This window comes from Furipterus horrens, unplaced genomic scaffold, assembly GCF_987537825.1.
Source record: "Furipterus horrens unplaced genomic scaffold, mFurHor1.1.pri manual_scaffold_1, whole genome shotgun sequence".
NCBI lineage: Eukaryota > Metazoa > Chordata > Mammalia > Chiroptera > Furipteridae > Furipterus > Furipterus horrens.
This window is the reverse complement of record NW_028327171.1, coordinates 92,057,084-92,073,450: the sequence shown is the minus strand read 5'-3', so window position 1 is coordinate 92,073,450 and position 16,367 is coordinate 92,057,084. Positions and strand designations below refer to the sequence as shown.

General features: G+C 37.0%; 1 protein-coding gene across 1 annotated transcript in view; it reads left to right on the top strand.

Annotated features, from left to right (window-relative positions):
• The window catches only part of MYH15 (myosin heavy chain 15), a 144,714-nt gene that overhangs the window by 41,986 nt on the left and 86,361 nt on the right, over positions 1-16,367 (top strand). The window contains 7 exon segments of the mRNA XM_090286803.1: positions 6,856-7,035; positions 8,091-8,223; positions 10,821-10,888; positions 11,634-11,721; positions 14,483-14,600; positions 15,501-15,573; positions 15,575-15,625. Of these exon segments, the coding sequence (XP_090142929.1) occupies positions 6,856-7,035; positions 8,091-8,223; positions 10,821-10,888; positions 11,634-11,721; positions 14,483-14,600; positions 15,501-15,573; positions 15,575-15,625 (711 nt within the window).

Here is a 16,367-nt window from a genome sequence, read left to right as displayed (position 1 = left end):
CATCAATCTTATTTATTAGGCTTTAGATTAAATCTTCCTTGGAAAGAACCATTATTTCTAACAGGAGTGGACATCACATTGATTTGATTTCTTTTATAACCAGTGTACTCCCTGGGGGGAGAACAGGCTAATTAAAAAAAAATAATGATAATGTCCCACTCGTGAGTTGATTAAAATAATAATAATAATAATAACAACAATAATAAAAAAAAATAATAACCCAACCATGATCAGGTCCATGTTTGCTGACATTATTGAAGCTGTATTTTTCTGATTAGAAATAAAAGAACTGAGCTTCTCAGTTACCTGTAATAGTAACTTAACTCTGATAATGGGAAGATACTGTTTTCAGGCAGGAAGATGGGGCATAGACCTGATTCAGATCCTAATAGGTCTGTGAATGTTACTGATTTTTAGTTGATCTGAAGCCTATTATCTCGTGCCTGTCAGTATCAGTTATTCCAAATAACATACAAGCAACATGGATGTAATTTCCTACTAATATGATAACATGAGAAAAGAAAAATTGACCAGATGATAGAAGGAAAGGATAAGTCTTCAGATTTCTATGAATGATTTCCAAGGTATTTAGGCCAGGCAAATAAGGAATACCAAAACCTTTCTTAAAATAATTTTATATTTTGAAAAGATTCATTTTGTTGGCTCAAGCTATGTGAAGAATATTTTTAGAAAATATTAACAATCAGACTTACCCCTTGAAATAGAATAAATCGTAGGAAGTTTTCAAAATTCAAAGAAACTAAAATACAGAATGTCTTAGAGTGTGTATCTGTGTGTATATATAAAGAAAAGGGACTTTCATACATAAAAGTTTTAAATGTTTATATTTATAAAAAGTTTATGTCAAATTAACACAAATGTATTTTTAATTAAAAATTTATTTTTAAAGCAGTTTTAGATTCACAGAAAAATTGAGGACATAGTACAGAGATATATCCCCTCCCCATATGTGCATAGCCTCCCGGGTCATCAACATCCCCTACCAGGGTCATACATTTGATACAGTTGATGAACCTACATTAACAGACACACCATTTCTACCCAAAGTCCATGATTTACCTTAAGGTTCACTCTTGGTGTTGTACATTCTGTGGTTTTGGACACATGTATGGTGACATGTATCTGTCATTATGATATCATACATAGTATTTTCACTGCTCCCCAAACCCCTGCAAATCACTGATCTTTTTACTATCATCATAGTTTTGCCTTTTCCAAAATGTTGTATAGTTGGAATTCATACAGCACGTAGCCTCTTCAAATTGGATTCTTTCACTTAATAATATGTGTTTAAGGTTCCTCCGTGTCTTTTCAAGGTTTGGTAGCTCATTTATTTTCGGCTCTGAATAATATTCCATTGTATGGATATGCCACAGTTTATTTACCCATTCAGCTACTGAAGGAAATCTTGGTTGCCTCCAAGTTTTGGCAAGCAAAACTGCTATAAATATCCAAGCAGCTATAAATACCCATGTGCAGGTTTTTCAAGTTGACATAAGTTTTCAGTTCCTTTGGGTAAATACCAAGGAAAGTAACACAACCGTATTTTAACTCCAGCTTAAACTGTTAATTTGTTCTTCAAGCATACAGTTACCTCCTTCCATATGTATGCACTAAGCAAATCTGTTACAGGATTAGCTCACACTTATTTCATTACTTAAAATACTATTCTACTTTCTTTAGAACTTGAGCACCAATCATTTATATATTAAAATATTAGCATATACATGGTTTTACATAGGAATTGGTAAAGAGATAAATTCGAATATTTTTAAGCAAACAAATCCAAAGTTATACATTTCAAAATCTGTTGCTCCTTCACTGAAGGCATCTTGAGCGGCAACATCTATCTTCCAGTAATTTAGCTCTTCTGGAAAAAATCTCTCATGGGATGGGGATTAGGTTAATGTTTTAGAATTTTACCAGCATTGAGAGAAAATTAGCTTTAATACAGATCTTCTTAACCTGTTTTAGAGTCCAAACTATGCTACCTGGCTTGATTACGTTGCTCACATTATTTGCCTGACTTGGCCTTCATATCTTTTGATTGTTTCTATAAAATGATACACCTTCAGACAACACAGAGTTTCCATGTACCAGTAGACAATGGTGTCAGATATCCTAAAGAATTTTCTACAATATTTTAAATCCTGGTAACACCTTGACAGTAAGAGTTGTTGCCTCCCAAGTGGGGTTCTTTGGATGTGCTAATTCTGATGTTTTTATTATAAAATGAATCACATTAATATCTACTGGTCTTTTGTATGCACATAAATATTTTGTGCTTTTTTGTTTGCAACTCTTACTTTCTGCCTATTGCCCACAGCAAAGCAGCCCAGGTCCCAAAGCTCAAACCTGGATGTCTGAGTGTTCACCTGTCAACTAATTACTTAAAAATTTGCCGAGGACTTACATTTTATTCACCTTGGAACTAACTATGCTAAGGGTTGTGAGAAATATAATCTAGAGGCATCATCCTAGCACTCAAGGAACTTAGAGTATAATTGGAAAGATGTTTTAAGACCAACACTATTCCTGTTTGTTTTTTTAATTAAATATATAAATAAATTGATTCAGTAAACTAACTTGTTTTTGATTACTTCCTTGTCACTCCACTGGTGAGAAGCGATTCCTGTCCTAGAGTTAAGGCAATGGCTAAACATAGGACACCTGACCCTGGACAGATGAGATTGACAACAGCTTATTAGTCACATATACCCACAGCCTGGGGGAGGGGAACACTTCATGTCATGCAGAGCCACATGGCATTTGCACTTGAGAAGAGAATGAATGAGCAGGGGCTGTGGGAAGTCAGGCTTTGTAGTAATAATAGGGTGCGGTGACCCTTGTTTGCCACTGGAGGATGTGATTGACTTGTTTGAATAATCCCATGGGCTGGCAGAGAACTGAAACCCATCACTCAAGGATAAGCAGGCACTGTGACAGGTCCCATGATAAGGAGGGCTGTTGGACAAGGCACCTCACTCATAAACACAGCAGGAAGGAGAACTTGTGGTTAGGTCATTTGAAGCCCTCCTGGTTTTCCTGGATGTCAAAGCACACATAATCTTGGGCCTTAATTTTAGGTCTAATACCACACTACTGTGTAGATGTCTTTGAACTAAATGCTGTAGAAAACTTAAGCATTTGCTATAAATAGCACTTGCCCTTAGGAAGTATGCAGTCAAGTAGGAGATTTTTAAGTCTAATAAATGTAAAAATATGTGTCAGTATAATTTAGTAAAGGCACCAACAAAGGCCCACAGAGCTCAAAAGAGCAGAGGTCATATCTACTTGCAGGTATCTTGGAAGGCCTGGTGGGAAAGAGTGTAAAATTTTATCAAGACTTTAAGGAATAAATATGATTTCAGCAGGTGAACAGAAGAAGTTAGCAGAAGAGGTGACTCGCCAGAGCAAAGGCATAGAGACAGGAAGGCAAAGAACATGTTCCGAAATATTAGATAGTCTAGTTAGAGCTTAGAACACACAGACAAAAGTAGCTAGAAGTTAAAAAAAAAAAAAAAAAAGTCAGGCTGTGAAGAGATTTAATGAGTTTCTACCTTATTTTTAGGCAATGGGAAGCCAAAAAGGGTTCTGTACTGGGCAACAGAATAGTCAGAGTTGCTTGTGTTTAATCTGGTGGATTTGTATATATGGTGGTTGCACTGGAAGGAAAAGCTAACATTAGGCATTTAGGAAGGTGAGTGGTAGACAGATCCTGAATCAGGATGCAAAAGTTGAAATAGTAAAAAGGTGATAGATGTAAACAAGAGGAAGTCAGAATTGATCATGTTTGAAGAGGGAGAGGTTAGAGCACCAATGTTCTGAGTCAGGGCAATAGCTCAAACTATTTATTGTGCAATATAGAACAACTCATGCTATGGTGCAGTATTTGGAAATTAATTTTCTGGAGGGCCCTCATATATTTTTTAAAGATTTTCTTTAATTAATTAATTTGTTTATTTTAGAGAGATGGGAAGGGAAGGAGAAAGGCAGAGTAACATCGATGTGTAAGATAAACTTTGATAGGTTGCTTCTTGCATGCCCTCAACCGGGGACCTGACCCATGACCCAGGCATGTCCCTGACCTAGTATCCAACAGACAACTTATTGGTTTGTGGGGTGATGCCCAACCCACTGAGCCACAGCTGTCAGGGCTGAAGTGCCTCATATTTATTTGAAACTTTACACCTTCCAAGCACTGGAGAAATGGAGAATACACTATAACAGTGTTTTTCCCTCCTCAGTGATTTAGTTGTTGCATTCTGAGCTATGGCATCTACTTGTCTTATGTATGACTTCCGTTCACCACCACATTGGCATCACTGAAGTCCCAGGGAAATGGTGGTCCTTATGCATGGAAGGTGGCTCTACCTGAAATGGGGCTATCACTCCTGGAAGTTTGCCAAAACCCTCTAGGTAACAGACACCATCCCAGGAGATGCTTAAATTTTTAAATGACTAATTCCAGTTTTTATTGATGGTTGACTTTAGGCATGATGAGAAAGTACATGGTACAAGATGGAATCCATGCCTCCAAGAGCTTGTACCAGCACATTCACTGTTTAATTTATCAGATTCTCCCCATGTCCTCCTCATTCTCTTTTTCATTTCTCACTTTCCCAAGAACCCACAAGGTCAGTGCTGCCAGGAGCAAGACAAGTATCGGTTTCACTTAGACTATTTTGTCCTCATTCATTGCATCATTTCCCACCTAGATGCTTGAGATGAAAGAAAATGTCCCAGAACTATTCAGTTCAAGAGTTATTGGTGGAATGTTGTTCAATACATTTTCTATTAAATGCAGGTTCTAAGTTTCTGAAAATAAAAAAAAAGAGGTAGAAAACTATTATAGCCCATATATAAGAATGATAGACTCAGATGTATCATAAATATGATCTTCAAATATCTAATGATCTACAAATTAAAAGAAAAATTAGACTAATTTTTAATGATTTAAAACAAATGATTTAAAACAAAGAATTCTGAACTGCAAACAATTTTTCTTTTAATTTATCACCTGTCCAGAGCATTGCCTCAAACTTGGTGTGTTCTCTTTCTATGGAAATATTTGAGTATAAGCTCATCTTCTTTTCAGAAGAAAATAGTGAAGGGGATTCAGGGAGCTATTGGGTGGGTTGGACTATGCCTCTAATGTCTTTCTCAAACCTGAGGTTCTATGGTTCCTAGGTACAAAGGATTGCTAGAGAATTATGAAATTTGTGTTGTTGGGCCAAAAAGTCATGTTGTATCTTGGAATTCTCATGACATTTTTCCTGTACTTTTGTTTTGATGACTTTATGGTCTGCATATCATGTGTATGTATTGTCTTCTCGGCTAAATGCTCTAGAGCAAGAACCCAGTCTGATTCCTTCTTTTAAACACAAAGTGTCTGGTACAATAATTTGTTTATGAAGGCCCTTCAAAAATATTCATGAAGTAGATAAATGAATATACAAATATATAAAATCATATGCAAATATGAGTCCCTGACCCCTCTCCAAACCTGGTTTTCTCTATATGTATGTATCCTATGTTGGTTAATGGCAGCATCCATTACTCATTTGCTCAAACCAAAAACCTGGTCATCCTTCGTTCTATTACATCCCATATTCTATCCACTGGTGAGCTGAGACCCAGTTCTAGTTTCAACCTATATTACATTTTCAATGAGTTTTCACAGCCTCTAACACTATTACTAGTCTAACCAGAGGTCAGTAAACTGTAGCTGAACAATTCCAGACTGCATCCTATTTTTTTAATTAGTTTTACTGGAACATTGTCACACTCATTTTATTTACATATTGTCAATTGTTCTTTCAGGGCTGAAAGGGCTGAGTGGATGGCAGAAGTACAAGAGACTATATGGCCCGCAAAGTGTAAAATATTTACTATAATATATGGCCCTTTCAAAATTCTGCTGACTGGGATCATCATTTTTCTATCACATATCCTGTTTTCTAATAACCCTTTAAAATGTAAAAACCAATAAAAATTAAAAATAAAAATCTAAAAACTGTTATTAGTTCACTGGCTTTCCGATACAGGTCACAGGCAAGATTTGGTCCAGCAGCTCTGCTTTACCAACCCCCTTCTAAACACATGATCCTTTACAAGCATAAATCAAATCACATCACTCCATATTAAAAATCATCAAACGCCTCCTATTACACTTAAAATAACATCCAAATATCTTACCATGGTCCATAAGACCTTTAGGATCCAAAACTTCTTACCTCTCTGACTTTATGTTGTAACCACATACCCCATCTGACTGACTTTGCTCTGCCACACTTGACTCTGGCAGGACTTCAGACTTGCCAAGTGTGCACTGCCTCAGAGCTTTGCCTGCTTTATTGCTCTGCCCAGGATACTTTGTACAGATCTTCTCAGGATTGTCCTTCTCATTCAGGTCAGAGGGTTTTGCCCCACTATTTTATTTTATTAAAATAGTTTCCACTCGCCCCCCACACCCCATCGCCAATCATTCTCTACCTCTTTACTTTTTTGATTTCTTCAGAGCACTGATGTGAAAATAAGTCACTTATTTTTTTGGTTACTTGTCTGTTTGCTTCACTAGAATCTAAGCACCATGGGGAAGGGCACTTTGTCTATGTGGCTTATGGCTGCATGGCCAGCTCCTACTGGTGCCTGGCCCCTGGTAGGTGTTTAATAACTATTGGTTGAATGGATGATTGGCGAGTTATATGTAGTGAACATTCCTTCCCTTTGTCAACTGATTAGGTTCCTAGGAAAGAATTTACACTAACTTCCTACTGAAAGTACCATTTCCTGATTTTTTTTTCACCTGCTATTTCTATGTATTTCCAGCAGCCAATGGACATCTTTTTTATCCTTGAAGAGGAATGTGTATTTCCTCAGGCTACAGGTGTGACTTTCAAGACCAAACTTTTTGACAACCATTATGGGAAGTCAGTTCATTTCCAGAGGCCCAGGCATGATAAGAAGAAGAAACATGAAGCTCACTTTGAACTTGTCCACTATGCAAGAGTGGTAAGCTGCCTCTAGACCTTCAGCCCTGACTGTTCCAGATGCACTCAGCCAAAGTCCTTTGGTAATATATAAGTACAGTTTAGATTAAATGAAGAGACGAACAAAATAAATCTCAGTTTCAGAAAAAAGTTGGTTCAGCCTTTTAGCACTTAGGAAATGAAATACCTAAACTATAATAATTCCATGTGCACAGAGGTCAAAAATCTCAAAATAGACTCTGTTGCCCCAACTCAAAGTAAGACAGCTTCAGAGTCATGGAGACTATCAAAGTAATGGGTTTTTTCTTATTTGTCCTTTTCAACTTAACATTGTATGAGTGAGTGATTTCAATTGATCTTTATATTGAAGTTTTTTATTCTCTCATAAAGAAATAGTCACTATGAAGTAATAGTCTTCAACCTATGGCCAACAAAGGCTTCTAATGACCCTTACCATCTCTTCTCATCCCCCCACTGCTGTGTGTGTGCATGCGCTTGCGCATGTCCCCCCCCCCCCCTTTTATTCTGCTTTTATGTTTCTGGTCAGTAATTCTAGATGGAACAGAAAAAGAACTGATAAAGAATAAAATAATACTTCAGTCTAAAAACAACCAGTCAACTGCACAGATATGCGTATGATTCTTTTCTTTTATACCCTGAATATTAATTATGCTAATATTTACAGCAAAATACCATTATAATTGCCAATATTTTTTTGAATGCTCATTGTGTGTCAGAGACCCTTGGATTATTTCATTTATTTGTGCCTATGAAGGAGTGCTGATGTGAATTGTTTCTACTGGAAATACCATCTATTTCTTCCTCTCTCTTCCTCCCTCTTTTCCTCCCCTTCCTCTCTCCCCTTCTCTTCCTTCCTTCTGCAATGCAGTAGTAAAGCCTGACAATCTCTCTGGGTAGCACAACGGATTTCTGGAAGTATTTTCAGTACTGTTACATCAAACTAATTAAAAGTTAAAAGACTCACACCATTTGTGATATTTTTAAAGCAATGCACACTTGCTGTGTTAATTTACATATTTGCCTCTTTTGTACCCTGAAAGGCATGTCTTTCCAAAGGTGCCTTATAACATCAGTGGCTAGCTTGAAAAAAACAAAGACCCTCTTAATGAAACAGTGGTGGCTATATTTCAGAAGTCATCTAGCAGACTACTGGCAAATCTTTTTGAAAATTACATCAGTAATAACAGTGGTGAGTCAAATAATCTCTCATTTTTCAGCCTTAGAATGGATGGAACCCATGGCTGCCTCAGTATGTACAACAATCCTTGCTCCTTTCTGGTGATATCTGTGTCTGCTCCCTGTGGTCTGAGTTGTCCCCTCATATTAACCTTTTTGTCCTCAGGCTGGTGGTTCTTCAGGGAAATGGTGCTCAAAGACAGATATATCTGGTCTGCTTTTTCTTTTTTCTGCTGGAGCCAGCTGCAAAGAGAGAGCAGCAAACCATGTTTTGATAAATGATTTGGGGGAAATAACAAGTCCCTTTCATAGATATCCCAGAAATATCTTGGAATTCTCCTTCACAGTGCTTTTATAATAGCTTCACGATGACAGGAATTATGTCTGATTTATTCAATTGTAGCCTCAAGCATGTAGCAAATGCCTGTTTAACAAGTGTTCCATAAATATTTATTGATTAACTAATAACTAATCATGTTTAGTAGTTTGTAACTTATAAAGCACTTTCAGATACATTATCTTACTCAATCCTTGCCATGACCCTTCCAGATACGTATAGAGGAAAATCTCTCCCTGTCTTACAAGAACAAGTATAGAAGAGTTAAATAGCATCCCTGGTTTAAGAAATGTAGTAAATGGCAAAGCGAAGGTAGGAAGCAGGGTTCCTAGTCTGGTGCCTATTTCACTCTCACCATCACCCAGAAACAAACAAAACACAGAGATGGACAGTCTACATGTATTTAAGATGCAATTCAGACATGTGCACCATGATACAAAGGATTTCAAGACGCTGAGCCTAAGTTGCTAATGTCAGCCTCACGACTGGTCTAATCCTAGGCTGGCATCAGAGGGAAGCTCTCACAATTCATAGCAAAAGTCACAGATTGGCAGCCCCTGAGCAGAACCCGGCCTTCAAACATGGTTGTGATTAAAAGATAATCAGAAGATTTCACATACACATTTGGTTTCTTTTTTTTCTTAAAAAAATGGAAATTATGGGAAAATCTGGGCAGCCTGGGTCAGATACCTTCCTGCAATGGGACAGAATACTAGCTCTGTTCTGTAAGTGGGGTGCGTACTCTGCCTCCTAACATTCTCATCCTCCTATTATCTCACACTCAACTTCAAATTGAGTGGCTCCTGTAGAATGACTTGGGACTCCTGACTAACATGGTCAGGGAATGTAGAGAGGATTTCGCTCTTCCTGGCTGCATCAGCACGTGATGACACAATTCAGGAGCCTGCCTGAAATCCTGTTGGCCAATCTCAAGAGGAGTTCAGAAATGGAAGCTATTGTGATTTGTACTCAGGTCATTTTCAGGCAGTGCATTTGCCTGATTCTAATAGCTTCTAAAGTGGCTCTGAGAAGTCCGTCAGATAGTGGTCATGTTGTTTATGGCTCCCAGATGAGTAATTCTCTGATCATAAGAAATCAGAGAGTGGTTTGGGCAGAGAATTAGAGAGGAAATCATCTTCTTACTCTTCAGGGTGTGTGCTGTGTTCTTTGGAAATGGAGGAGAATTGCCCAGAATGTCCTTTTTTATAATTCTTTAAACACCCCCTGAAAATACTTGCCTCCAAGTTTCTGCCTCATTCAAACATCAAGTTACCTATATCAACCACACTTTCTTCCGGGGTGTCCAAGTATGTTAAACCAATTATAATTTAAAAAACGGAAGGTAGTATATTTCCTTTTCATGTGTGAAGAAACTGAAGTACAAAGAAGTCAAGTGATTCCCTTTGAGAGCCTGGGTCATGTCAGTAAGACGTTCATGACTAAACTTTATGACATCTGACTCACGGAGTGCTACTCAGGCAGAGGATATTTTATTATTTTCCATATTGATAACTGGCCAATTTTTTTCAGATTGCCTATGGATTTTGTTGCTGTTGTTGTATATATTTGTGAGTTAGCTCTACACAGATGTTTGTAAAACAATTTGGCTTAGCATGAATTCTTTTGCTTCAAGGAAATGGAAATAGATTGTTTTTTATAAATTATAAAAATAATGTATGAGTATTACCAAAAACATAGACAGTACAGAAAAACTAAAAAGAGGAACATAAAAATTACCTATAATCTCACATAGGGAGATAACAAATGCTAGCATTTTGATGTATACTCCTCCCAACATTTTTCATGTATGTAATATAACTGCAATTAAAGTCATGTATATACACTCAGGGTCATAATATACAAACTATTTTGTAACCAACTTTGTTTCTTAAAATAAATCCTACAAATCTTTCCATGTCAGTTATATGAATCCACACCATCATTTAAAAATGTCGAAGGGCTTCATTGTTATGACTCTTCTTTCATAATTTAACCAACTTTCTATTGATGGACATTTACTGATAATTTAATTTTTTGCTTATTTTTTGTGATGACTAAATAATGTTACAATAAGTATCTTTACACAGTTGCTTGATTATTTTCTTAAGGAAATGTACTAGAAATGGACATTTTGTGTTGAGACATAAGTATTTTTAAAGCTTTTATAGATATTGCCATATTGCTTCTAGAACTTTGACGAATATATGCTTTCATCAGCAGGGTTTGGTAATGTGACAAAAAAGAGCTTTTTAAATGTTTTTTTCTTTTTTTAGCTCTACAGTTTGGAGAGAATAAACACAAGACGGGAGCTTCATTCCGAACAGTTGCATTTCTGCATAAAGCAATTTTTAATTGCATCTAGTTGTATATTAACTACCTCACAATATGCATAGGTTATTACTTATTTGAAATTTTACATCTTCAAATAAGAACAAAGTATCTGAAGCTAGCCACGTTGGAAAAGTTGAAGTTTATCTCGATATTGGTGGGTTTTAGTGGACACTATTGGCTTTAATGAAAATATTGGTTCATAACAACTCAAAGTTGCCAGAATTGCCCTTGGCCAAATGCCGAGACTAAACTGTCTCCCTACCCTCAGGTCCAGCCTCTGGCCCCTCCTTTGCCTCAAGGTGGGACTAACTGTGATGCAACTGGTGCATTTGTGCTCAGAGCTCCTGCAGGGATTAGACTAAACAGAATTGCTTTCCACTCCTGCTCCAGCCCTACATTGCTTCCCTCATCTTCCATCTCAGATTCCGCTTTCAGAGAACCTGACCAAAGATAAATGTTTTCCAGACAGAAAACTTGAGAAACTATTTCCTTCTTCAAGCCATTTTACTGCACAGCCATAAATTATTGCTATCGAATTCAAAATAGGTAGATATGATGTCAGATAAAGAACCACTTGGCATAGGAAAGAAATCACGTATGTTTGGTAAGCAGAAAAGAATCGAATTCATTAAGTTATTGTTGGTATGCATGTTGGCTTTAAAATGAAGTTGATAGGCTTGGAGACACTTGTGAGGGTATTAATGTTTTTAGTGGTTTGCAAAGTGATTTTGTGTTTGTTATGGTCTCTGTTTTAGGAAAACCTAAATAAATTGATGACTAATGTGAAATCAACAGCACCTCATTTTGCGAGATGCATAAGTCCCAGTGTAAACAAAATGCCAGGTAAGAGCTGGACTTTGTTGTAATCCCCACTAGGGCATACATTTGACTTAAGCCATATTGATGTCTCTTTAAGAGGCATTTACCAGTGCCTTTTACATAAGAGTAGATTTTCAGATAGAAAAATGAACGGAAGTTAAAAGTGAGATCTTTAGAACCTCCACCAGGTTGCCTTTGAATTGAGATCCAAGTGGACATACAGAAGGATTTCACAAAGCAGTCTCAATTGGGTAACATTAGAATGCTTGATATTACCATTTAAATTCCTTCTTTAATTTCACATTGAAATGTGTCTGCAAGGGCAAAGTATAATAAAAAGGGGTTGAATGAACAATTGGGGGATTAAGATAAATGTATAAACATAAAGGAAATTATTTGGTCTGAATTATCTAAATTGACCATAAAGACAGTTCCTAAATTCAGTTCTCATTGTTAAGAACTCCCTCTAGCTTTTCCCCTAGTAGTACCTATCTATTTATTTATGTACTTTGCGCAGTGGGTACCTTTTTAAAATTTCTTTTATTTTTCAGTTTTATTGAGATATTATTGACATGCAGCACTGTGTAAGTGTAAGGTGTACAGTATAATGATTTCACTTATCTGTGTGAGAAATGATTACCACAAGCTTAGGTAACATCCATCATCTCATGTAGATACTAAAAAAAAAAAAATTTCTTTGTGATGGGAACTCTTAGGATTTACTCTCTTAACAACTTCCATATATATGTATATATATGGAAGTTCTGTGTGTATACACACACACACACACACACACACACAGACATACCAAAAGTAGTGTTTACTATCATCATCCTGTTGTACATGCATCTCTAGTATTATTTATCTTATAATTGGAAGTTTGTACTTTTTAACCACCTTCATCCAATTTTTCAGCTCCCCATCTCCCAACTCTAGTAACTATAAAGCTGATCTCTCTTTCTCTAAGAATTTAGTCTTTTCTCTTTTCTTTAAGATTCCACATGTAAGTGAGATCATATGGTATTTGTCTTTCTCTGTCTGACTTATTTCACTTAGCACAGTGCCCTCAAGGTTTATGCATGTTGTTGCATATGGCAGGATTTCCTCCTTTTATGGCTAAATAATATTCCACTGAATATATATATCTCCACACTACAACTTTTTAATCCACTCTTTTGTAGATGGATACTTAGATTGTTCACATTTCTTGGCTTATTGTAGTGGATACTTTTTGATGAGTAGATGGTGGTAGAAGGATGATGGAATAAGATGGGCAGTGATGAATTATTATTTTTTGTTTTTAATTTCCAAAAGAAAGTTTTTACAGTTATTAACTACATAGATTCCCTTTCTTAAACCATGGGGTTAGAGATTCCCAGCCTTCTCTTTAGAATTACAGGCTTCTATAGCATTTGGCTGGAGGCCCGAAGCCTCAAAGTTGTGTATTTGAAAAGCACTTATGTCTTCAGACCACTAATCACCCTTGGAATATGTAACCAGATGTTGCTCATTCTGATTTCTAAGGTTCTGTGTATTTTGCATTTTTATTAACCTCTGTAATTAAGACTCCAATCTTGACAGTCTGTAACCTATTTCTAGAAAGTGTGATGCTAAACAATGATGCTGCAGTTTGAGTTTTTGCAATGCAAACACTTCATGTTCATTCACGCTGTATGTTTTTGCCTCATTGTTTCCTATCTCCTGGGTTTCTGAATGCATCTGGGGACATTGCTTCCATCTAGCAAGGAATTTAATTAGCTGCCTCTATTTTGGAGTCATTTTGTTACCTATTAGACTTTCCTCCCATTGAGTCGGCTCTAATTTCAGCAGGGCTTTTTAAAATTTTTTATTTTAAAGACAACGTTATAAGAAAAGCTTCATGATCTAATCAAAACAGCTCTTCATATGTACTTAAAGGAAGCGAGCGTGCTAGACATTAAGGTGTCACAGAACCTCACTTTTGCCAGATCATCTGTTTCTGTCTATGAACTGGATGCAAGTACAGGAATATTGGCGTATGGCTTTTATTTGTCTTCTGTGACCCTGTGCGTAGACAGTCATCTTGTTCCCATTTTTCTTAAAGCACTGTAGTAGGGCTTCATCTTGGGAGGAGGGCTGCGTGGCTTCTTTCCGAAGACTTGCTGAGAACCGGATACAGTGGCTCCTTCAGTGGCTTTTCAAAAGCTTCTACCAGAGATTGCAGCTCTAAAGGTCCTTCTTTTGATGAAAGAGAAGGTGCTAGGAAGATGCTTATTCTATGGAATAAACTTAAATGCTGAACGTAGGCTGGAATGTAGCCAAGTCCTTTTTAAGTCAAAACAGTAAACGGCATTTTGTTGTTATGCCATTTTCCTCTTTCTTTTTATTCCCCCTTGTTGTACTCTCTTTGTCCTACTTGCTGATATCGGTTTCCTTTTGAATCCTTATTTCTCTCTCTAGCTGTTTTTTGGCTGGTGAATAGATGTGATAAGAGCCATTTACATTCTAGCAAAAATGTATTCTTTTCAATCTTCCAGGAACATTTGCTTATAAAATCTTTCCCAACTGCCAGCTAAAGGGCTCATTCCACCTTAAAGGAATTTTAGGTAAATCCTTTTTGTAGACTCCCTCATAATAGGATGGGCACTGTGAGTACCATCCGGCTGGGAGTGGGTGGGCTGTTCTTTACCTATTATACAGAGAACACAAAACTCAAACTCTTCGAACCTAAGATGCAGCAGTTAGGACAAAATCGAGGACAGTAATTTTTTTAGACACAGACTCAACTAGAGTCCTTTTCCTTCAGGTGTGATGGACCCTCGCTTAGTTCTACAGCAGCGGTGCTCTGCTGGTGTCTTGAAAGGGACCAGGATCTGCTGTGAAGGTTTTCCCAATGGACTGCTGTATGCTGATCTTAAACAAAGGTAAACATACACCCTGGATCCAAAGAGCCCAAGGCAGTCTGTTCTGTTTACCTCTCATTCCGAGTGCGGAGTGCGTAGCTGTGTGCTGTGTGTTTGGTTGATGTCCTCCAGACTGCAGATCAATGTGTTTTGGTGGTGGCGAGATATATGATGACAGAGTTTCATTATTATTTCCCCTTAAATCCTATATTCATGTAGCTGTAATGTCCTTATATCTCTATTAATGGATAATAGTCCCACATATAGGAGAAATATATACAGAGGAAAGATATGGAGGCTGAATTGAATCTCTGAAATGTTGTATATACTTAATCGTAGCTGCCATCCAAGCAGGCTGTTGCTTCGCTAGCAAACGTGTGAAGGGAAGGGAGCCAGCACGGCCTGTAGCAGGAGGCAGGAGAGGCGTCTTTGCTTTCTGTTTCCCACGTTTTAAAGTGTAAATTATAGGTCATCAAGCAAATTTAAGCAAAGCGTGGTAGTGGAGACAGAGTATCTGTCTTAGAATTAGAAGTCATTTTTCTAGTTCTCCACTGACTTACCATTAGTGTGAAGGTATCTTGAAATTTATAGTTTCTGCTTTTCATTTTTCTTATCTGTATAATAGAAGCATGTAAAGCTACCCCTCTCTTTTTTCCCTCCCAATCTCTCCTTCCCTCTCTGGCTGAGCAGAGTCAAATGAGGTTGTCTCTAAAGTACTATGAAAAGTACAAACTATTACACCAAAGTAAGGAAGTATTGCTTATACCCTCATTACTATTGCCAGGAGTTTCGTGAAAACTGAACATATGGGTAGAGGGTAGAAGTCTGTGCTTCTTTTCAGTTAATTTGTTCAGATTATTCTTTATTTGAAGCATGTGACCTCCTGACCCCAGAATTTATTCTCTATCTATTTTAAATTAGGTACTGCATTCTGCACCCCAAGGCCTTTCCAAAGAGCAGGTTTATGAGCATCAGAAAAGCAGCTGAAGAATTAACTTGGCTCCTTGGAGACAGACCATACCCAGAACTGCTTGGGAACGACCAAGGTAACTGGAGCACTACAAAGAATGCATTTGGAGAAGAGTGGGAGGAAAGAATGTGCATCTTAAAGTACCCATGCAAGTTCAACTATAAGGCATCTATAGCTCTTGTGACCACAACTAATACAAATGGAGAGCAGCCGAAAGTGGGAATTTCCATGCTATCTGAGAGAAAATTCGGTGCTTCTTAAACCTCAATCTTGACTACATTCACATTTTTTTATAATTAATAATCTAAGCAACTTTGTGCCAAGATATACTGAATCAATCTTAGTCTGCTAAAAATCATGTATACATATCAGATCTAGAAAAAGGTGAATCAATTTGCTATGGGTAACTGCTTGTTTGTGTGTAAACTGATTAATAAATACTGTCTTAGGGAATTAATTCTAGAAGATTATCTGAGTAATTAAAAACTTTGATGTCAACTCCATTATTCAAAAAATTAATACAAAGTTAACTTCATTAAATGTGATTCACTAAATTCTGCTTTATTTTAGATGATCCACATATTTTGGGACACTTCTGACTAAGAGATTTGGTTTTATCTGACAGTCAACATAATGTTGTTCCTAGTGATATCCATATAAGGACCATATTATTTGAAGGAGAATTGGAGGACCAAGGTTGAAGAGCTCAAAGGAAAAGATTTCTATAGGACATAATTGTAAAATGTTATGTGATTGCCACATTTTGAGTACCTGAGAGTCTGGTTCTGCTGTTCATTGTTTCTGCTGATTTCACTACT